Source organism: Rhamphochromis longiceps, linkage group LG12 (assembly GCF_057381845.1).
Source record: "Rhamphochromis longiceps isolate RC_006_pf linkage group LG12, R_longiceps_female_GT1.1, whole genome shotgun sequence".
Taxonomy (NCBI): Eukaryota; Metazoa; Chordata; class Actinopteri; order Cichliformes; family Cichlidae; genus Rhamphochromis; species Rhamphochromis longiceps.
In genome coordinates this window covers 12921749-12946278 of record NC_140568.1, presented here as the reverse complement: position 1 = coordinate 12946278, position 24530 = coordinate 12921749, and the positions used below count along the sequence as shown (strand labels likewise).

Sequence of the window (24530 nt, the reverse complement as noted above, 5' to 3'; positions counted from 1 at the left end):
TTTTTTTTAAATTTCAAAGAGACTGCTTTTTTGCATCCTGCTCAGTCAGGAAAGTGGCACTGTCTTGATAAAAGTAGCACAGAGGCGTATCCAACTGTAGGTGCCCGAAAACAGGGGAAGAAGGAAAAAAAACAACAACAAAAATCAGGTTTCTCTCTGAAAGTGGCATGATTATCTCTTAAAAATGACCTGCTTGTGAGCAAATCTCAACTTCAGGGGTTACTGGAATGTATCAAGCAGCAGTCAGAAAGGGTCAAACCCATCCACCCAGCACAGGAGCTCCAGCTCTCTCTAGTGGCCGTCTGCAACACCAGGCAGTGAAATGGCAGTACAGAGCTGCAGGCTTAAAAACTGTCGAAGGACAACGAGACAGTGAGGCTCAAAAAAACAAACAAAAAAACCCAACAAAAATCACAAGATATCTATTTCTGCTGAGACACTAGCTACCTGGAACCTACTAGAATGAGTTTCCACACTGATTCAAGTCACACTCCACGCAGAAGTGAACATACAATGGCTATCAGGGAAAAGGTTAAATAAAAACACCCAAATGTACTAATAAAGCCACAGCAAGAAAACACCTTTCTGTCATCTCTGCACTTTTTCCTATATGGCAATAATAATAATAATACTTTCAATATTACTCTAAGAAAAACACTAAAGAACACTCAAAATAGTCTTCCTAAACAGCCTCTTAATAAATGTATAATATAGTAACTTTCAAAACGGTTTGCTTAAATAAAACATCTTCAGAAAGACGGAGTAGCTGGATGCAGCACAGAAATCATGAATGGAATGACACAACACAAAGCCATGCCTGGGTTTACACAACGGCTCCTATGGGAAAAAAGGGGGACCCTTTTATAAATTGATTGCCGCAATCTAGATCTGGGTAGCAATAAAGTGCATTGCTTAAAAATATAACTTTTTCTTGGGGGAGGGGGGGGTATCAGTTCAGAGGAAATTTAAGGTGAAATAAAGCAGTCGTTTACTGTATCAGCTGATTTGTATGGCTAGCATAGAGACATGCTGTCACACAGACAACATAAATATATATTTATATATAAATAATATAAATAGTATGCGTTTCTTACTCTCCATGATCATATCCCTGCTACACTGACTACTGCATGAATGTTCATATTGCTGTTTTGTCCTATGAGTAGACATGAAACAAAACAATGAATGTGTGCAAACACCATCCAAGTCTTTTGTCTACAAGGCTTCTCACCTGAACAATCACCGGTAATCTGAGTGGATTAATTTTCCATCTGTCTGTGAACTTTAATAACCCAGCACAGTGGAAGAAAAAGTGGAAAAGACGAGGATGAAACAGCCAGACAATTCCCACAAATGCATCTTAGCAGCGTATCGCTGACTCAAAGGCCCACTTTATTCCACCAAAATCTGTCTGCAGATTATGAAATGATCAAGAGCATGAGTCCGTGTGTGGCAGGTTTAATAAAAACAATGTGGTGGTCCTTAAACATCCCCAGATTGTGTGTGAAATCAGAAAAGAAGCCAGCTTTAATGAAGTCCCAGCTTTTATATTTTATCGTTAAATCCAATACACACACACACACACACACACACACACACACACACACACACACTTACTTGAAAGTGGCAAAAATAAAAAAAAATTTTAAAAAGCCGCCACTGGAAAAGGGAATGAACTGCAATACGTACACAATAACGGATTGTATTGGCCAAAGTTTCACCCAATGAGACGGCAACAGGCCACAAATATATCAAGTTGATCAGTCAGTATCGATATGCCGTTTGTGCTGCGCTCAAGCGGTGAAAAACAGTGACATCACAGCACGCACAAGCAGCTGGTGGCAGTGTAGAAACCCTAACTGTGGCACTGTTACACATTCCAGCTGTCAGAGGGAGTAGCCATAATGCAACGATCCCTCTGTACCTTACAGTCAACAAGCAACAGACCACAAAAATAAAAACAAACAAACAAACAAACATGTAAAACAAACGTAGCCAGCTCTATTTGTGACATCATTTCTGCTGAACAGCAACAAGATGATAATGTAGCTTTTATGCTCCGTAAACACAAAACCACCAATAGTTGAACTCAAAGACTTGATGGACCTAAAGTGGACCTGTCCTCCCTCCCTCACTCACATACATACATTAATAACCATGGCTAACCTTTCAAACATGAGGTCAGTGCATGTGCAATCTCTGGGAGTTGTCTGGCTTTAGAAAGCTTCCCCCCCATTCTTGGCTCAGTGTGATATAAAGTCTGTTTATGCGCAGCAGCCAATCAGAACAAAGTTTAAAAAGGAAGGAAGCTGAAACAACTCGTTTCCGAAGATGAACTGAGGAGCTGCAGCAAGGCCTGGGGTAGGATATATAAGGAATTGTGAATCACATAAAGCTACCATCCAAGAGCTGGAACAAAGCATTAGAGGTCCCCTTCAAGTCTAATTTAGTCATTCACCTTTGATTTCGGCACAATAACGTCTTAAAGATTTGGCCAAGCATGAGAGGCTTTGATGAATGGCAGAAAAAAACAAAGACAAAAAATGTACATGGCAGATGGCGATGGTGAATTTAGCCTGACTTTAAAAAAAAAAAAGAAAGAAAGAAAAAAAAGACAACATTAAGATATAATAGAACCATACCAAATATAAAAACATCTATTTATAAATAGAAAAACTCACAATAAAGAAAATTACCCTTAAATTAGAGGGAGGGTGCAGTAGAGTAAGAATACAGTGAGTAACAGCGCTGAGAGCAGTGCATTGAAATAATAAAAAAAGAACAATAAAATATCGACACACATTAATAATAAGGTATATATAGAGGATATTGTGTGTACAGGTAGAAATGTACAGCAAACCAACATTTTGTTTAACAGTGTAACTAGATAGAGGTTGATGGTAATGGAAATGTGTAAAAGTACAGTAATTCACAAACTCAACCTGAAAACACTGGTGTCAGAAACATGATTCACAGACTGTAGGAACACAGACAAGCATGACTCCCACACCCACATGAAATGGAATGACCCAAGGCTGTCGATTTTGTGGTTTTCGGTTTGTTTTTCTTGGATGTGTTCTCGCTCACGCAAAAGCACTGAGTCTTCCCAGAGCTCCAGGGGTGCGCGGGGCTCCCTGGGTGCCGCTGCCCTCCTTTCCCGTCTCTCCCCTCCTCTTAGGGCAAGCAAGCTGTGGTTGTTGGCGGCTCTAAGCTGCGGCGGCCTCCTCCAGCGCTGGCAGCAGGCCTTTCTCGGTCAGGTGAGCCTTCAGGGAATTGAAGATGTAGAGCTGCTGATCTGGACGGAGGGCCAAGAGCTGCTGGATCACCTTGGTGGGGTTAGGGCCCCTGAAAGAAGGTGGAGAAATGCTTAGGCACAAATGTACTTAAAGTTTTATCCAGAAACCACTGCCTTTAAAAATAATTTCTAAGAAAAAAAAAAGGTGGGGACACAACTTATAAGACTTATTTTAAATGCAGTACAGAGTGCGGACAGAAAAGCAGGTTTGGTGTAGGGAGGGAGTGGGTTGACTCAAAGCCTGGCCTCTGCAGTGTACTTTGGCTTATGGGTCATCTGCTCAACCAGTGGAAATACAGTGAGTTGGTTGATTAGTAACATGTTGATTCGAGACACGATGAGTCTTTCAGAAACTTGCAAAGAAACCACTAAACATACAATTATAGACCAACTAGCATATGACACTTATCTTTTATCAAGTATGACTTTTTTTAATTGTTCTGCAAAGATATTAAGGTTAACAGACAAATGAAAAAGTGTACATTTAAAGTAGTGATCACCCAATTTTTCTTTACCATGTTTATATGTAACAGGAGACTTATTCTATTCTGTACATACAGTAACAGGATATAAACAGTACAGTATGAAAACTGCACAGACCTATTGATTCATGTCAGGTGATGCAATGTGTTATGATCCATGCTCACTGTGTGATTTTTGGTTTGCCTCAGGATTTGTGTGGGTGTATGTGCAGAGAGTGCAGGGATGGAGTCTGCTGATTGGTTCAAGTCTCTGAACTGGACGCCATGATGGACACGACCACCTTAGAGTGTTTTCACACCTGTAGTTCTTTCTTTCTTTTTGTAAACTTGTCGTTTATTTTTTTCTTTTATTGTCTAGTTTGTTTTCACACAGAAAAATTTAACTGTGTTTAGCGAACCAAAACGTGTCCTACGAATCAGCTGAAAATGTTCAGTCTGCTCATAGGTCAGGTGTCTGGGGCAGGAGAAACAAAAGTAAATACAGCAAGAGGGTAGGGCTGTTCGAGATAACGATATGACGATATAAAAACGTCTATGTTTCATTTCACGCTATCGTTTGTTTCGTGGTGTCGCAAAATAAACTGTTTACAGCAATATTTTCTCATCGTTTTGATGGTCACTGTAGTGGCTATATTAATTTATTAAAGTTCTCTCTTTCTCTTATATTTAATATAACCACACTAAGGATGGACAAGCGCCTGTTTTTATGTGTTGTCAATAGCAACAACGACAGTAAAACCATCGCGTGTCCGCTTGTTTATTTTCCACATTAACCTTTCACAATAAAGCTCAAGATCCTGTTGAGACTTTTCAAAATAAACAGAATCACATGAAAAAGTATGCACTGAGAACTGAGAATCAGTGGCATTTAAAAGTTGAGCCTGAGGCTTTGAAAACTTCCGTATCTGTCATGCAAATAGTTTTACTAAATACTGATTATACACTGTAAATTAGAGCTGGGCGATAGAACGATAACGACATGTATCGCGATATAACTTTTACTCGATAGAGAAATTAAGCTATCGCGATAGACCTCGCCGCTCTTGTCCTCTTAAAAAAATAAAAAATAAAAAAGGTCAGCCAATCCAAACTAAGTAGCGCAGAGCCGAACCAATCACAGCCGCAGCGTCACGTCGCGTGACTTGTTACGTACAGCACAAGTGCCAAGCCGCACGTGTGTTTGTTTGGGAAGCAGCCAGCGGGTAATGGAGCCAGCGCGTAATGGAGGAAATGAGTGTGCCGACTAGAAAAATCAACCGAGCGTGACCGAAGAGAAAACAGATGATGGTTCCAATGCCGGAGAGATTGTCGAACGGAAGAGCCATAGAAGTTCCGTAGTGTGAAGGTATTTCGGCTATTTCAAGTCTGACAAAAAACAGAGTAGCGTGCACTGTAAATTGTGCCGAAAGCAAGTCTGGAAATACAATAAACTGGTGCATGCGTCACACTGTGCGCCACGTTATTGTTTCGGTGAAATGAATTTCTACAATACTGTTACTGTTAATTCTACTCTCTGCAGTGTTTAAATGCTTACATATACACACAGTTACTGTCCCTCCACACATACGACTCTGTTCTGCTTCTATGCCGCAGCTTTGTTTACTTTTTCCCACCGAGGCTTCTAGACTTCTGATTGGCCAACATTTCTGCACGGTTAGGAATCTAGCTCCACCTGCTGCTTTGGCATGTTCCTAGCAGCGTTTTCCTTCATTTCTGCCTTTATGTGTGGACGGGATTATTTTTTTAAAACGAAAACGGAAAATCTCCGTTTTCAAAAATACCCGTGTACGTGTGTACGTAGCCTCAGTCTCTGACTGGAAGCGCTAATTCATCATTCGGCTTTTGTCAGACTAAAGTAACTGTTAAAACTGTTTGAAAAGCTAAGCTATACAACAAGGAGAGATGGAGAATTTCCTTTTAGTTCTCAGTTTATTTGATATTGACAAAAGTTAGTCAGTTTTGTCTGTTCTTCTGTAAAACAAACTAAGATTTATTTTTAGAATTAATATTTTGTTTCTAAGTGGAATTGACAATTTAGTCTGTTTCGTTTGTTCTATTTTGAAACTTAAACGCTTTAGCGGCTGCCTTTTGTGTAGTTTGCAATATTTGCCTTTATTTATCTGAAAAAGTCTCATGTTCCTTAAGTACATCTACCCTGTTGAACTTATTATGGGAAATAAATATTTAAATAAAAACAAGCTGCTGATTATTTCACATTTTACTTGTGAGCAACGGCACATTTAAATCTTACAAATATAGTTATTTGGCTTATATCGTGATAGATATCGTTATCGCCTGAAATTAAAAAAACATATCGTGATATGAAAAAATCTCATATCGTCCAGCTCTACTGTAAATACTGAGCACCTTATTGGAGATTAGTAGGAGTGAGAAGCGCTTCGTGTGAATGCGTTTGTCTTGTATTTTTAAAAGCTAAGAGTAGCAAGTTATTGTTTGCTGTTAAACATAGAGAGCTAACTGCACAGTACTGCTAAATAAGCCCACCTTAACTAATGTTAGCAGTCACTAAGACCACTGATTCTCCTCATATCACAGATAAATTCATCATTTCTCCTGATCTTCTGTTCCTGGTCTACTTATTAGCCCAATAGGCTATTAAATGTAAGGCTGTGGTCCATGTCTGCAACGTTCACCATATCCACAAAAGTTGAAACTGACAAATCAAGATTTGCAATTTCTCCTGGATGTGCCTTATTCAACCTCACTTCACAGAAACCATCCCTTCAGTCTGTGCAGACGGTGAACATTAGCTTACACTGAACTACTAGGTTTTATTACAAGCTTTAACGCTGCTTAAGCAACATAAAGAGCATGTAAAGGACAAAGACTGACAACAAGCAAGATGAAATACATTATATTATATTTTAAACTTCATAAATATATGCTTACCTAATGAAGCTAGCAATGTAGACATTAACAAATGTGGCCATGAGGTACTGGCAGTCAAATCTGTCCATAATGCCTCCGTGACCTGGGATGGTGTTTGCAAAATCCTGAAAGATGACATACAAGCTTAAAGCTACAAAAGACATGACATTCTGTGCGTGTGTGCGTTTTTAAAAGCCTTGCTTATATGCTCTGTATCTCTTTCAGAGCCTACTCCGTGGTAGGTTCTTTCTCTTTTCCAAAAATGGCCCAGAACAAAGTGTCACAATGGCTTAAGAAACACAAACACTGCTTGATAATCATAGGCCACATCCAACTTATGTGTGGTGAATAGTTTCTGTTGGTCCACATCCATACCTTGATTTTGAAAGCTCTCTTGAAGCCGCTAGCAAAGAAGCCACCAAAGGGTCCCACGATGGAGGCAAAGGAGGAGAGGGCAATGCTGTGGATCTGGAATGGATACAGGCGCACTGTGGTCTGTGGAAACATAGGACACGTTACATCCAATCTTGTTGAAACTCACAACTTGGGCCTGACAGTTTTAATAAGATATTGCCTTGTGTTTGCTCTAGGTGGGTATAAAACTTTGTATACTGTGTTTCAAGCTGTAACAGGCTGTAAGGTTTCCTTTAGCGCTGTTCAATAAAATTCTACAAGCTCTGCATACTTTTAATGTGTTGGTGAGAGGACTGTAAGAAGCCTAAATACTGGCACAGGATGAACCGCAACAAATAGCCACTGAATCTTACCCATCCGGTGACAGACTCCAGCATACTGGGGAGGAAGTAGTCCTGGAGCTGAAACAGCTCTGATGGCTCACAATCCACCTGGAAGCTGTTGGAGTCGTTGTTGAACTCCACCGGACACACAAAGTAGCGATAGCCAGCCATGACGTAGGAGAGCTGTGAAGAGAGCAAAGTTATGCTTCAATCGTGTCACTTGTCACCAACTAACTGGACAGAGATCAGAACTGACTGCTTTCCTGTGTTCTCGGCCCAGCCAGTCAGCCTTCCCACATGACCAATTACAAAGGAGTTTGTGCATGCATGTGCACAGTGCCGGCACCAGTAACGCATTAATGTGTCATTAGTATGGAAACTAGACGCTGTGACTGGAGACAACAACAGCTACAGCAAACCCAGTATAAAACTACACTTAATACACCCTCACCCAGCTGAACATGGGCATTTAAAAAAAGCTACCAAAGCCAAAGAGGCTAAAGCTAAAGATATCCAGAGCTCAGAGCAATCAACCTCAGCGTGAGTCTCAGCCACAAACATTTGTGATGAGTGCATGTTTAACTAAGTTGAGACAAACACATTGTGTTTGAAATGATTTGCTTCAGAGCTCATTACGCCCCGGAAATATGACACATACAGAAACTGAAGTGATGAACAATGATCCCCTCGAGGCCTACAGGTAAACGATGGGGTGGCAGCAGGGTTAGAACCGCAGACACCCACACAAGGAAGCAGTCGCAATGATGTTAGAGTGAGAGCTGAGAAGATGCAGCTTAAACAGGCATCTAAATCAGGAAGGTGCGGCTGGTATATGACATGAGGAGAGTGAGTTTTTCTGCCCTACACAGCTGATTTTACTCCATTTAACCATAATTCATTGTGAGATAAATACCACTTTGCATATTCAAGCAGCTCCTACAGAATGCTACACCGCTAAGAGCTAAAAGGAAAAAAATAAATAAATAAAATTCACATCCTACCATGATTCCAAAAACTATGGTGGAGAAGAATCCACCGATGAAGCCCTCCCAAGTCTTCTTAGGCGACAGCTGCAACAGCCAGTATCAAAGAAATCATACACCACCATACAGAGCACAACAGCCTTTAGGTGATTTGCTACATGCATCAATAATTCACAATAAACATTATATTAAAAACATTAAACATTTATGTATTTGCATTCCATGTTTAAGCAGCTTCAAACGTTCAAAATAACCAACCTTGATAAGAGGGGTTCGCCCAAAGAAGAAACCAAACATGTAGGCCATGATGTCATTACAGATCACACAAGAAATGGGCACAATGAACCTGATCACACAAAGAACAGTTTACATGGCAGGTGTATGGATATTTGCATTAAGGTGCAAAATAACTGAATTTTAATTAGATTTAGAGAATTGAATAAGGAGCCTTTAACGTACCAGATCATTCCCTCAAACAGGTTGTGAATGATGAGGTGAGACTGGGTCACAACAATCAGGAGAGTCACATGGGTCCAACCAAACTGTGCAGACGGGCACAAGATCAATGACGTGTAGTTAAATTCATACATTTTTGGACAATGACACAGGCTCTGTAAATTTTGTTTATAATCAGTGTCACGCAGAAGAGTTTTATCTGTATTGATTGTTTAACTAGCGTTTCTCACTTGTTAGTCTATAAGAGCATAACAGGGTACAAATATTTGTTATGTTTTAACCTTGTTGTGAAGCACTTTGTTTTAAATGTGCTATATAAATACAGTTGTATTGTATTGTATTAGTACCTGCTGGTCATGTTTTAGATGGTTTTTACAAGCCTTTGTGTTACCAAAAAAAAAAAAAAAAAAAAAAAAAAAAAAAAAAAAAAAAAACTGTTACTGTGTTTCCATTCGGGTGTTTTTCTTAAGACCACTAGTGTTTCAACATAAACCTGCCCCACTGTAAACACACAGCTGTATCCTTTTACTTTGGTACATCGACAACATTATTTCAACTATGGCTGCCCGTCCCTGAGCCTGGTTCTTCTTTCTGGTTCTTCCTGTTAAAAGGGAGTTTTTCCTTCCCACTGTCACCAAAAAAGACTGTTGGATTTTCCTCTGTATGTATTATTGGAGGGTCTACCTTACAATATAGAGCGCCTTGAGGCGACTGTTGTTGTGGTAAAACTGAACTGAATTGAACTGTGACAAAGACGTATTCAAGATATATGTTGCACTAACTGTTGAGGAAGCCTTTTTTTTTTTTTTTAAACATAATTCAATATTTTTATTGATTCAACTGTAACTACAGCTATTCTTTCATTAGCTTAGATTAAGCAGGTCTGGAGATGATTCTACATGTTGGATTTGGCCTCCACAAAATGGAGGTCAAAGTTGCTCTCAATGCAAAGGAAACAACATTTCATAACCTGCCAACAGTAAAACAAATCTGACAGAAATAGCAGGCACATTAGGTATGGCCAAATCAAAGTGGAATGTACTAGTGGGGGTTTTTTTCTGCAGGATCCATCTCTGACCCAATTTCCCTTTTACTTGAGGGTTTATATTTTAGCTAGCCTCATGAATAAGCCAGTAGCCTTGAGGCAGGATGCACGGAGTATGCAGGGCAGCACTTACCATGTAAAACTGAAGGCGGTAATGTTTCTTCACCAAACTCAGCACAAACATACAGAAACCTGCAACAACAGGACGACTTATTAAGACACACAGACCAACAGCATCTGTAAAGAGGAGGAAACCTCCTTAAGGTCATCTTTGGTCAAACTGATTCAATCTAGCTTGACTTATTTCACAGCATGCCTACTTTAGGATGCAGTGAATATTTTTCTTTTACGTGACTGAGGAAACGAGAGGATGTTGTAAAGCAAAGAATATCTGAGAAAATGTGGCCTGAACGGAAGTTGACTCAGACATACTGACGCTGTTGGTTTCCTGGACTCTTCAGACTGACAGTAAAGCTTCTTCAAGCAAGACATTAAGATGTACAGGATGACAAAACTCTGCATTAAATGTCACTTCAAATCACGAGCTTCAGAGCATTTGTGCTCAAAGTCATAACGGGCCATTCAATTGCACCTTAAATCTAGTAGGTAAGACAGTCTGGGTGCTTCCTTCCTCCCCACATCCTGTTTGGCATCAGCAAGAAGCTATAGTAGTAATGTATTACTAACTGACAAAGAAGTACAGGAAGTGGAACATCTAAAGTTAGCATAGTAACTGAAACAATAAGCTTTGAACTAACCAACATATAAAACCTTGAGACTCATTTTTCCATCAAAGCATGCCTGTGTGCTTCCACCAATCAGTCAAGTCCTAGTTTACATCACTTGAAACTCAAATAACATAACTGAATAATATGATATGTATTAATATATAAATTCACTGGTTATAACCAAAAATACCAAATTTGAAGAAACAACCTTGAGAGATATCTGAAATAGAATTACAACACACACACACACACACACACACACACACACGATGTAGCATTCTAAATATGTACACAGCTTATTGCAACTCAGATTCCTCTTTCATCTCTAATGTATTTATCAAATGCAGTATTCATAACTGTTTTTATTCTATTTTTAAAATGAGCATTTTTTCTATTTATATATGTGGGTTTTTCTGTTCGGCATCTGTTGGTGATAGTAAAGGAACAATTTCATTGTACAGGGAAACATTTTTCTTTACTGTGCATACAACAATAAAACTTTGAACAGTTGAATGACTCATGGAAATATTACTGATTGTAAATGTATTTTGTTGAGTCAGACTGACCAATCACTGACATCTCTTAAAAGAAATTTGACACTTCTGGTTGCTATGACAATGTAAACTGCATCTAATGTCTGTTTATTGATTGTGCACTTATCTCATGTTCAGCAGTTTGTTTTAGTGTAATAAACATTTATTATAAGTCATTACTGAATAACTTGGAAGAATGTTTGTTGTGGGCAGCTGGCATGATGACGTTAACACAGAATCTACAGCAGGACTTTGTGTCTTTCTACCTGTGAGGTAGAGCGCGAAGGAGATGAAGCGGTGGTATTTGCTGAGGATGCGAAGGGGTTCCTCCCTCTGAACCAGTGTGAAGAAATAATCTGTCACGGTCTCACCATAGAAGAAGTAGTTCACACACAGCAGGAAGTACCTGTAATTCAAAGGGTTAGAGTAAATGTACGCAGCTGATGGTGTTGTCACAGCAGCTAATCAGACTCTGAATTCAATATGCCAGCGGGGGGAAAAACACAAATACAAATAAATCAACAAGGCTGACTAACTTCTCTTCATGAAAACTGCAGACAGCTAAAAGTTTACACCTGTACATGGAGAACAGTGTTCCAAGGAGTTTGAGTTTCCTGGCATAGTGAATATCAGGATTACACTACACTATAAACCACTACTGCTACAAATCAAACAGCACTGATGATTCATTGTAATTCTGCTATAATATATAATCTTTAAGATACTGCTAATTTAAAATGGGTTGATAACAAACCTCAGGACATCTGTAACAAAGTAAAAACATGAGACAATACAATAAGAAAGAAGCCAACATGGACATTTGCTTTTAATATCCCATTCTTTGTCTTGCCAAGTGAACACTGTGTGTGTCTGTGTCCTCACCAGCTCAATGTCCTGAACCACGGCAGGTCGTAGGAGTGGTACACACTGTAACCAATGGTAATGATTTCCTGGAAGCATTTTATCTGGACACAGAGGACCTGCGTAGATAAAACACTGTGTCAGCAGCACAAAGGCAAAATATTGATAGGACAAACCAGAACGGGCTTTTGGGGTGGAAGAAAACATGGCAAGATCAGTCAAAGTACAGTAGAAGATACCGGTTACTTTATCTGACAGAAATGGATGAATATTCCACAGTCCAATAGTCTGAATGTATTGATGAGCAACACTGTGGATCACACTTGTGTAAATAAGACCACAATAAACAAAACTAGTTAATAAAGATCATTATTACAACACTGCTGATTCTCCACTGGCTCTGTTAAACCTCTTTGCAGGGCACCAAATACTCCTCTGTGCAGGAAAAACCCTGAGCACAACTCAGTGTGTGTGACACAGTATGGTGTCCTACTGACACAAAATGGCTGACAGGCCTATTTTCAGGGTATTCCCTGATGACGGAGCCAACTATCCTGCAAATGATTAGAGAAACTGGATCCTCTTTAATCCACAATACTATGATTTTAATTTTCTTTAAAAAATAAACTGACTGCGCTGCTTAGAGTAGCTCTGAACATTAACACGTCTTCTATATATACTCAGTGAGAAAAAGTCTGATTCGTAACACGATTCATCTTAACTGAAATAATTTTGTATCAAAAAGCTTAATTTGTCTCAAATCACAAACGATGGCTCTAAAAGTGGAATGACAAGTCAAGTCAAGCAGGACAAATCAGTAGTTTGTACTCACAATCATCATAAGCACCATGGGGCCCAAGTAGATGATGAAGAAGAAGAAGGAGATCATGGCTAGTGTTAGGATGCCTCGCACCCACCAGTTCTTCCATCTGAAGAAAAGACATAAACAATGACACTGGCAAAATGACAATACAAAAAAATTAAAAAAGCAACAAGCGAGTTGTATTTTAAACGTAAGCACAACTGAAAGAGCCTGGGCCAAAACTTTTACTTATATTATGTTATCAAAAAGGCCAAAATCATTCAAATATGTGACGAGGAATTCCTTTGTATGAATCATGACACCTCCACGGTGGCAACGCGGCTTGGCATCCACACGTACCCGGGTATTTTTGAAAATGCAGATTTTTCTATGCGTTTGCACCTTTCGTCCACACGTAAACGGCGTTTTCGGTCACTGAAAACAGAGATTTTTAAAAACTCCTGCCAGGGTGGAGATTTTCAAAAACTCCATTGTTGCATTTACGTTTGGACGAGGAAAACAGAGAAAACGCAGCGTTCAAAGGTGTGCGCCTTTTTCACGTCACACGTTATCGTTTCGGTGAAATGGATTTCTACAATAGCGGACTTAGACAATACTGTTAACTTTACTCTCTGCAATGTTTAAATGCTTACATATACAACACAGTTACTGTCCCTCCACACATAGAAGCAGAACTGAGTTCTATGCGCCATCTTTGTTTACTCTTTCCCACCCAGGCTTCTAGACTTTTGATTGGCCAACATTTCTACACGGATAGAAATATATCGCTAACTGTTGCTTTGGCATGTTCCTAGCAGCCTGGACGGGATTTTAAAAAAATAAATTAAAAATTTAAAAATTTAAAAAAACGGAAAATCTCCATTTTCAAAAATACCCGTGTACGTGTGGACGTAGCCTTACATGCAGTCCAGAAAAAACCCGGGGTTCTTGTTTAGGTAGGTGGGTTTAAAATGAGCACATAGCAACTCACAGTACACAGACAATGGGGGTGTTCGATATCAATAAACAAGACTGAGCGTGTTCCGGCCCTAGGAAGAGGACGCATCTTTACGTTCATAGCTTTAAAACACACTGCAAACAGCTTGCAGTTTATATTTCCTTTGATACTCAGCATACCTTGAAGAGAGTCCAGACAGCGCCTTATTTAAAACCTCAGGGGTGTCGTCAGGAGGGACCGGCACCTCTGGGACACCAGAGTCCACTTTGGACTCACTGTCTGACACCCCCTCTTTTTCTGCCTTCAGTTCATTGTCCGAACCCTGCAAACAGACAAAAACAGAGAAGAACTTGAAGAAATGGAAGATTTGGCTCTGAAAGGGAAGGAAAACAACTATTCTAATATAACCATAACAGAACATTTAGATATGTGCTGTTTAATCATAGATCACGGATGAACTTAGGAGAGTTTACCTTTTCTCTCTGAGCTATCCAGGAATATGATGCATGTCTGTTTTTTTACATATTTACAGGAGCAATGAGCTGGTGCTGTGATCACGCGATAAAATACCTGGGTAAGTAATCTCTTGGTACTTTTTGCCCAACACTCATATGACACATTTGTGACACATGTGACAAAAAAAAAAAAAAAAAAAAAAAAAAAAAAAACCAACACCACCTTTACCCAAAATGGTAACATATGCAACTCTAAAAACTCCCCACCCCACAAACACTTTATTACCATTACTGCATGAAAACCAGGCTGGTTAGAACTAACAGCATGTCAACCTGCACAGATGTTTTCAGTTCTGCCAGTTACTCAGGTTGAGGTGAGGTGGTGGTTGTGAAAACACCACACAATTTCAAAATAACAGTGAAGTGGTTCTTCTCCAACAGTTTCAGTAAAAAAATAAATAAATAAATAAAAAAAACTTAAAAAAAAAACTGAATAGGTGAGATGTTTGTTGGCTGCTGGCATCTGTAATATTTTCCATCTTCACACAGCACCAATGTATTATAAAACTATCAAAAATAAACAATTTAAAAACAAAAACAGTGATGCTAGGCTACTGCTTTAGGAGAAAAAGAGCCGCATATGTGTGTGTGTCTGTGGTGATAGTGGGTGTGTAACAAATGGACGGATGGAATATGGAGAGGATAATGCTTACTATTACATACTTAATGCAAGAATATTAAGAAGTCTTTATAATAAGACCTTTTTTACTTTTTAAGATCCGTTTAACAAACGAGAAGAGAGGAAAAAACAGCTCCGACGTGTGCAGGCTTACTTTCAAATAAAACATCATTTTGCAGGTCTATTTGAGTCCCACTTTCAAATAATCATGAAAACTATTTGTATGCAATTATGACTTCAGTCCACTTCAGTGTGCTGTCATCTTGTTTTCTCATCAAGCCGCAGGCAGAAATCAACCATCCAGCCCTGAGCATAAAGTAAAATTGCATCAAGTGTCCAAAACTACATGTATCGTGTCTCTCGCTCGTTCGCAAATCCTTAAATACATGTGGACGAATCGCCTGATACGCGCAGATGACATCGCATGCCCACATGGAGTTTTGAGACTAATTTAAAGCTGTCAGCTTCACACAGATCCGCAAATGTAAGCTGCGTTTCAGTCCCAGTGTGAAACAAATATGTACAAATCATTGCTTGTAACACATTTGCAACACTTTGAGACATATTTCCCTCCATATCGAAAGCATACTTTTTGTATGTTCACGTAAGTATCAGAATGGCAGATTTAGCGCCAGATCCCCCGGCTCCGATGTACAGATACCTCTGGCTAATGCTTAGTGTTCCGAGTTAAGATAAGATAAGATAAGATAAGATAAGATAAGATAAGATAAGATAAGATAAGATAAGATAAGATAAGATAAGATAAGATAAGATAAGATAAGATAAGATAAGATAAGATAAGATAAGATAAGATAAGATAAGCTTTATTAGTCCCACAGGTGGGAAATGTGTTTCGTTACAGCAAAAGTGCAAAGTTATGTAGCAGAAATTAGAAAACACTGGAATGCAATAAAATAAAATACTATATACAATAGAATAAAATAGAATAATATAAACAATAGTTTGGCTCGTGGCTGGTAACTAGCTTTCTGGTCTGGGTCCATTAGACTCTCTTTCGTCTGCAGTAGCTACCACTATAAACATACTCTTCTTTTTCTCACTCAAACTTCTGCAACAAACTTTGTGCTGCAGATGTTACCGTTTCTCGCTGTAGCGCACACACACCGCAGAAGCGTAATCCCCTTTCTTTCCCGAGAGAGATGGATGGATGGATGGATGGATACTAAATGTCCGTTAGTGAGTTATTGTGCAAGAGGAGAAATACAAAGCAACAGAGCAATGTTTTCTGAGAAGTGGTTTAGAGCGAACAACAAATTTTGCTCAGGGTGCGTCTGTGTGGGAAAAAAGCAGGAAAAAAAAAAAAGCATCGGCTTCATCTGAGATGAACATATTATGATTAATGGACTGTCAGTGTACAGTCGTGTGTGGGAGGCTAAACACTGCTCCAAATCATCTCCATCCATATTGTTGATTTCTCAAAACCATCTGTTTGCTAATGAAGGCCTGCCTACAACACTGACTGATCTTTATCCCCCCATAGCGGCAATGCTAAAAAATATGGATGGTTAGAGCTCCTGTGCCAATAATAGAGAGGGTTTTTTAAGGCAGTTTGTTCTTTCACTTCTCATTCATCCTCTGCTGCCCTCTCTGCTGCTGGTGACCAAATAAGGCTTGGAGTTGACACATCAGATTCACCCAGCAGATGGCTGACGTGGTTTTGTGACGCCCACTTGGTCTCACATTCACAATTTGGCAAATAATCCATACTACAGCTGGATATTTATTAGATTAAAAACAAACAAATAACAATGTGTCTTTAAAAAAAAAAAAATCTGCCCGTATACTGGACGTTTACATCACCAAATATTATATTAGTCGGGCTCCGGCTTTAATACATAATAATACTTCTTGTTAGGCATGCATCACTCAAATATTGATATCAGTCCAATATGAACTAGCATGATGAGACGTTTGGTTACATGTTGGTGAGATGTTCTATTTAATTCAGTTTCACTTTGTTCTACATTTACTTAGCCACAGAGACAAGATATAGATACCTTAGCGTAAAGTCTGCCAAAACAGTGAGGACGAGACATGAACAATATCAGGCTCAAAACACGGATTTGGTAACTTTATAAAAGAAAATGCAGCAAATAAATATATCTTAGAATATAAATTGACTAAATCTGAATGATCAGTTAAATGATAAATGAAAACAGGACCAAAATAAAAAGTATTAAAAATGTATTCAGCGAATTTATCTTCTCTAGTCTAACTTCAGCACTGTGTGATATTTAAAGTCATAACAGTTTCTCCTTTCCTCATCTCAGTCTAAGTGCACCTCATTTTACTGCTCCTCATACAAGTTACAGTAGCAGTGGAGCATCCAGGAGACAAATGAAGTCAAATAATATTAATGGAGTTGGTTGTAACAGGTTATTAGATGCAATAAATACTTATAAGTAACACTGAAGACACACAGACACACAAGTTAGAGAGCAAGAACGACTTATTTGAGCTTTTTACACTAATATCACACCAGTGCTCCTCTAATTTGATATTCTCCATCTGCCCACGCCCCAGGCCAAGGTCTCTGTATCTGAGTTTGGTAAGTAACCCTACTTTTTCTGTTATTCAAACCAACATATTAACACTAAAAACTTGGTTCAAGATAAACAGTTCCTGTGAGCAAGAACTTCAAGTAGAAAAGTTTCTAATAACAAAACGCTGCTCTGTTAAGTTTGCAAGCTTTTTAAGAGAGATTTAATCCAGAGGTTGAGGATCGCATGTTTCTGTTAATGTTGTGAACAAAATAGTGATTCCCTGATTGGCTGCATCATGTTTGTTACAAGTCAGCCAAATATATATTAAAAAACATTGTATGTTTTATAAGACTTAGAAAATTTAATTAAGTTCCCTTCAAATTATATGAAACAGTCACTAGTGTGCACTGCCACCCAGAAGTCAAAACCCAGGAGACAAATGCAGAAGCACACACAAGAATCCACATACACACAGGCCCATTCTCCTTTTCCTGGTTTCTATGGAGACAATATCCGTCATTCAGGATGCTTGAGTTAAAAATAGACGCTCCTTTCACATAAACACTTCTTCCCTTTTATGCTGTCTTGCACATCTGGGTTTGTTTTTTCTTTAATCTCTAACTGATTAGAAAAGGCTGCTTCTGTCAGCCATAAAAGGCCATTTTTATTTGGATCTTATGGTTTTCGTGCAAAGAGGAAAGCGATTCCTTCACAGGGAGGCAGATACAAAAGTGCAGGCTTGTGATCTAGCTTCACCATGCTGGAAAGTAGCCAAAGTAGACAACTGTGATCAAACAGTTTAACTCTACTGACGTCATCAAGACACTGCAGCTATACCATGAGGTTATGTAACCTAATCAAAGACTGAAGCATTCATGCACTTGTGAACTGAATTTCACTATATTTCAAATTATGCAATCCACCATAAAACTACCTCAACAAAAGTAATTTCATCAGCTAATATAACTGTCTTTAGAGCAACTTTTTCTTTAGTAAATTGCGTGATATTACACAGAGTTACAAATGTTTGTCCACATGTGCGCCTCCACCAAGCTAGACTTTTTCAAATAAACCCTGGTTCTGCTCAGGCAAACTACTGATAAATAGTTAACTGCAAATAATCTGGTTGGGTATTCTGTATTGTCAGTGTCAATTTCTTTTATTTCAGCAGAAGTGGACATAAAATGGATACTTTTGTATCAGAATTGTAGCATTATTATTATTATCGAAAATAATACAAATTATTCACCTGATTGCACAACTGCAAGCTCAAGGTCATGAGGTAGGCTGCTCTTAAACAAGTCATGGCAAAAAAGTAAATAATAAAGAACACGTTAAACCAGTCACAGTGCGCTTCCCTGGAAAATTACATTAGCCTGTGTGGCTCGCTGTGAGGATGTCACTAATGCTTCCACTACTTTCTCCAACTGCTTTCAGCTACTCTCCAATTTTCTGTAATTATCTCGTCCTAGATATCCACACGTCTATCACCACGCCCCTTTCTTCATTCAATGCCACGCATCGTCCATGTTGAACTCATAAATGTTGCTTTTATTTCCCCTCACACTGACTGAAACAGCTTAATAACAGTTTGTTAAGAGAGATTAATTATAATATCGTGCTACCCATCAGTCTACGACGCGAAGCAGTGGTTGTTAATGTAACTACAGCTACTAAACACTTTAGCCTAGCAGGGCTCGCGAACATCATCGCTATCGGTCATATCAAACCAAAATTTACAAATATAAATAAATAAATACACAAACAAAATAAAACGTTTAGCTTAACGCTGCTGCTGAACATTTAGCATCGGTGCTAGCTCATAAAGGGCCAACATGGAGACCTTCATCGCTTATTTACCTCTGTGTGCAACGGCGTATGTGGCTAGCTTGCAGCACGCCTTACAAATCTATGTTTATTATTTTTGGATTTTCTGGTAGACTGCTTAGCATTCAAGAAAAAGCGTCTTCAAATGTATTTAAAGGGTTTTTGTTGGACAAGACCAGCTGCTATACACATCGGCATAACGTAGGTGAAAAGGGCAGCTCCAGAATCGATGAAATTTTAACTTTTGCATTTGGTTTGCTGTTGTTTTCGCAGCGGACGAACACACAGGAAGACGGTGTGTACCACCAGCCAATCAAGTTTAAAATTTGAGTAGTTTGGCGGATGGTTTGTATAGCGTCTTTCAGATGCTTTTAACAGCTTTTACGTTGTAAGATGTGGTTATAAGAGTAAATTGACGACAGCCTTGTAAAACTTAAACATGCCTTATTATTCATTCTAACATGACCTTTCTTAGTCACACCAGTCACAGTGTAACGGGAATTTCAAATCGCTCGGTGGCTAGTTAGCGTCAGGACCGCTAAATGGCAGGACTGAGTCCAAGCTAACGTTACCTTGTCCTCTGACGGCTGCTGCTGAAACGTAGGGTCGCTGTCTTTGGGTCCACGGTGCCTCAGCTCTGCCATCTTAGCGGGTCGTGACCTGACGACAACAGCGAAGGTCCTGCGGCTCCCACAAACAACCTCTTTGTTTTTTGGAGACTGACACCTCCTCTGCTAAGCTGCTAGCTAAATTTCTGCAAACAACACTTTCCACCCAATTCACGATCATTCACTTCCTGTTTTCAAAATAAAACTCCATATTGACTACCCAACATAATGCTAACATGACATTAAAGAATCTTATTTTAGAATAAATATTAATGGTAATATTACAATTCATGCAACATGTAACTCTTTCGGGATTGCTTCAAGAAACTGACCATTTATTATTCTTTATGTTTCTTTCGTCTTTACTGACAGTCTTTAAAAAATATTAACAATAAGATTATAGGAAATACTTGAAACGTCTCTCAACATGAACTGGTAAACCTCCAGGCTTTATTAACTTGATTTATCCGGAAGTTTCATGTTGTTTCATGTTGCCCAAATATGTAGTGTATATACCGGTATTGCATATTGTACGACTGCAATATGAATCCATGATAAGCTGATACTAAATGTGGCTATTTGTTTCTTCTAAATTCCAATTTCCCTTTTCACCCCAGTTTGTAAAAAAAAGTCACATCATAGATTTGTTTTTGTTTTTTTGTTTTTTTCAATCCAGTTGTAGTTAACAACAGTAACGTCGGTCTGTTGGGTCCTCTGGACTGGTTTGGTCAGTCATTTTTTATTTTTTGACTGAGGCACTTTTCACAATTTGATTTGTAGAATACATCAACTTGGCATCTTAATTTTTTCCTGTTTATTTTGGTTCTTTTTAAAAGGATCATTCGTGGGATATTTGAAAACATTGCCCCTATGCAGCTATGCCAAGTGAAAACTGTGTGCGTGTGTGTGCTTTTATTGTGAAATTATAGCTAATGTTTACTTGAATATGGGCTAGCTTGACCTTTCCAGCAGAACTCCCTGATGTCATTTTAAGGTGTGGGTTATGTTCAAGAAAAATACTGTGAATGGCATTTAGAGTGCCACAGATGTAATTAACAATAATTAATAATGATGATGACGAAAAGCTCAAGAGGAACAATATTTGAGCCTTAATTAAAATGATCTAAATCCAAACTGAGATGAATAACAGTGTATGACATATTACATCTTGTCATTATTTATTTGACAAACACTAAGCCAAAACCCAGTGTGGCAATGTGTAAAAAACTAAGTACATTACCATTGCTCAGTAGCTTGTACAACCATCTTTGGTAGTAATAATTTCAAATAGGGTTTAAGGGCATCTTTCCGAACCTAAGCAATGCTGCCATGCTGTTTTTAGAGAGTAGACACTTTCTCCTGCCAACACTTCCAAACAAGACGTACTTGGTCATTCTTATTCCATTGATACTGCTATGAGTGTTAACATTTAACATGCTATCTAAGGCTTGTAGAGTGAAAAATGCAGCTCTTGTTTGTTTTTTGTTTTTTTGCAGAAAAGGGTGGTACTTAAAAATAAAAGGAAAAAATGTTTAACAATAAAAGAAATGACCATGCTTTACAATCTTACGCAAATATTAGCATTTTCCAAACTTTTTTTCAACAACAAAAAATCTGAAAGAAAAACAGAATTTGAACATACACTGTGTGTCCATTTTAGACAAACAAAAACAGAGACAGACTCATGTCTAGAGGACTATTAGACAGAACATGTAAGGCAGTTTCCACCTCTTTACAATTATCTGTAATTTGCACCTTTAACACCAAGTGGCAGCAAACGCTCGCTGGAAGCATGTGTGCCTGCGTTTCAGCTCTGTGGAGCTGACGACATCCAGCTCTTATAAATACTTAATGGCTCGCTGCTGTTGCAGCAGACGTGGAACAAGCGGTGCAGCCCAAATATAACAGTTCAATAGGATGTGGTATTATACTGTTGAGTGTTCACTGTCTGCACATGAGCAGAGCTGCGATGCAGACCAGCATTATTTAGGATGATCATGCAGAGGCAGTTTGCATTTAGCAACAGCCTACCTGACTCTAAACCTTGTTGCTTAATACTGGAATATATCAGTAGGTGCCACTGCTGCACTGATTTGCATAACCATCACAGATTTTTTGCATGCCTTTGTATTGTAGAAACCACAGGAGTGAGCTATACGAGATTAAATGTACACCTGTACAGGAGATGTTCAAAGAATTCTAAACGACAGATTAGCGACTAAACGGAGGAACTGAAGCTTCTTCTCATTTGCTTCAGCCATGTCTCGCCTGGAGGCACGTCTGGCTTATTTTTATCTCCTAATTTAGTTGAATTCTCATAACTCGTCTTTATACGTGTCTTTCTTTATTAGCTTGTGTCTCTTTTATATCTCGCCCCAGTGTTTTATGACTTGAATTGCCTTGTTTTTGACAGGCTCTGTGCTGCAATTTCCTTTAAAACCAGAAAGAGACAATCAATTTTAAAAGTTTTGTTTTTCCATTTGAATAGAATAGAATAGAATAGAATTGCACACAATTGTGGAAGAAAGTTGATAATAACATTTAGCCATGACTAGATGAAGTATCTTTTATGTCTAATATTTTGAAGTATCCCAGAATATAACAGAAATACAACACATTTCATTTTACTGACATTCTGTTTGTTAATCAATACTAATGATGTGTGTTGATGATCGATGCTCAGTCATTAAATTCTGCATTGATTTTGTGGCATTTGGTTCTTCAGCGCCTGCCTTGCTTCACTTCATGCTCTATCTGTTGTTGTTTGTATGGTTATACGGATATATTGTTTTACCAGATGCACCATTGATGTGTGTATCTAAACTGATCTAAATTTATTGCAGTCATTTACCATGACTTGTGGAAAGGAGAGCATGTTGTTTTAAAAAAAAGTTTAATGATTCACTGTGTATCCTTTTTCTTTTTAAATTAAGCTGTGACCTAGAAATTCTCTCAAATCACTAAAAGAAGGAAAATGGTTCAGAAAATCACCACACCACACACTCACACACCCGCCCACCCAAAGATTAGGACTGCGGTGATTTGAAGGGTGGGTGGGCGAGTGAAGGGCATTATCCTTGGTGCAGAGTGTTGCCGTGGACATTCGCTGCACATGTGCCGTGTTACTGTGTTTGTTCCTGTCATGCTACGACTGTCGCCCTTCCTGTGGTGCACAGCCAGTCTGCTGTTTCCGCTCGCCTGGCCTCTCTGTGTCAGGCAGCCCAAATTTTGGCTGGGACTCTTCAGCAGCTCCTCCAGAACTGCAGGGCTCTGGGACATCTGCAATGCAGAAGTCTATATATAGCAATGGTGTGAGAGAGAGAGAAAGAGAGAGGGGGGGGGCAAGACATGGTGGTGGTGGTGGTGGGGGGGGGGGGGGGGATAGGAGAGAGGGAAACAAGGAATAAAAAGTGTCCATCTTGAGCTTGCAGAAAGCAGTTTCATGTTTTACCTCCATATCTTGTGAAATTGAAAACTGGGATGCACATTTAAAAAAACTTGTGTGTCTGTGAAACCCACGCACCAACTGAGTGTCCACTCAGGATGTCAGCACACACGGTGACAAGGACACTGAGGAGTGTGGTATCTCACTATTTAACTCACTTAAAAGAGGAAATGTAATCACGTTCTTGCCGAGTCCCAGCAAACAGAGCAGGGAAGGTGGGCTGTATACTGCTGAGCATTTACAGCTTTATCTCAGAGGATGGGGGCTCGGGAGGGCAGCGGAGGAGGAGCAGGCGAGCGGGTCAATTATGTATGCACCTCCACAAACAACAGAATCTGCTGACAACAGAGCTCAGCACGCACAGAGCAGCATCGCAGCCAAATAAAGGACGGCTGGACAGGCGGACCCGTGGACCACAGGCCTGCAGAGCTGCCGGGGACATTGATCAAAAACTCTTGAATTTTCAATAAGTCAGCCCTCTGACACGCTCTCTGCATTACTCCTCACCACAGAGGTCTGTGCTGAGTCACGATGCTCCTCTTGTCACTGCTGAGATGAGTTCAGAATGCAGAGAGGAAAGCTTGAGCTGCAGCACGGGCTTTGCACAATAGCTTTTTAAAGACCATTCCTCACCTGATGCAGATGTGCACCTCTGCCTACACTCAAAAAAGCAATTTTTCACCCTAATTAAATGTGAAGCGATAATTTTGAGTAAAATCCAATTGAAATATATCAAATCAAAGACTTATTCATTTAAATAATTAGTCATTAAGGAAAATGTGCTTGGTTTAATCTGAAAGTATACAAATCAGGTCAATTTTATTTGACCAGATTCCATTAAATTGAAATTTTTGCATTGTATTTATATAGCAAGATTACAAGAACTTCTATTTATATGAGCTAAAATCTGCATTTTGCCCATGTGCCCCTGTACATCACGTTATTTATTCATTTGAATGATGTATCTGTTAAAGACAAAGTTCTCCAGTTTGGGAAACATGTAATCTGCATGTTTGCTATCTGAATATTCTTATTCACTTTACGAGCTTTATGCTAACAGTTCCTATTTAACCAGGCAGCTGCGAGTACATGTAAAAAAGTAACTAATCATATTTTTCTAAAATCTCAAGTGTCAAATGTTATATACTGATAATAAAGCACCATAGATCGAGTCACATGTAATCTTGTTGGGTCATTCAATAATAAAATGTTCTTTTTCTTTTTACTTTTTTATGTGAGCATC

General features: G+C 39.0%; 1 protein-coding gene across 1 annotated transcript; it reads right to left on the bottom strand.

Moving 5' to 3' along the window:
• Positions 1–1526: 1526 nt before the first annotated feature.
• Positions 1527–20003, bottom strand: cds2 (CDP-diacylglycerol synthase (phosphatidate cytidylyltransferase) 2). The gene is made up of 13 exons (XM_085424800.1): positions 19807–20003; positions 13949–14091; positions 12842–12938; positions 12031–12128; positions 11415–11554; positions 10021–10079; positions 8846–8928; positions 8645–8732; positions 8405–8473; positions 7434–7586; positions 7042–7161; positions 6688–6791; positions 1527–3345 (listed from the first exon to the last, which is right to left on the bottom strand). The coding sequence occupies exons 1-13, from the start codon at positions 19876–19878 to the stop codon at positions 3207–3209; spliced, it is 1365 nt and encodes a 454-aa protein (XP_085280926.1). The 5' UTR covers positions 19879–20003; the 3' UTR covers positions 1527–3206.
• Positions 20004–24530: the final 4527 nt, after the last annotated feature.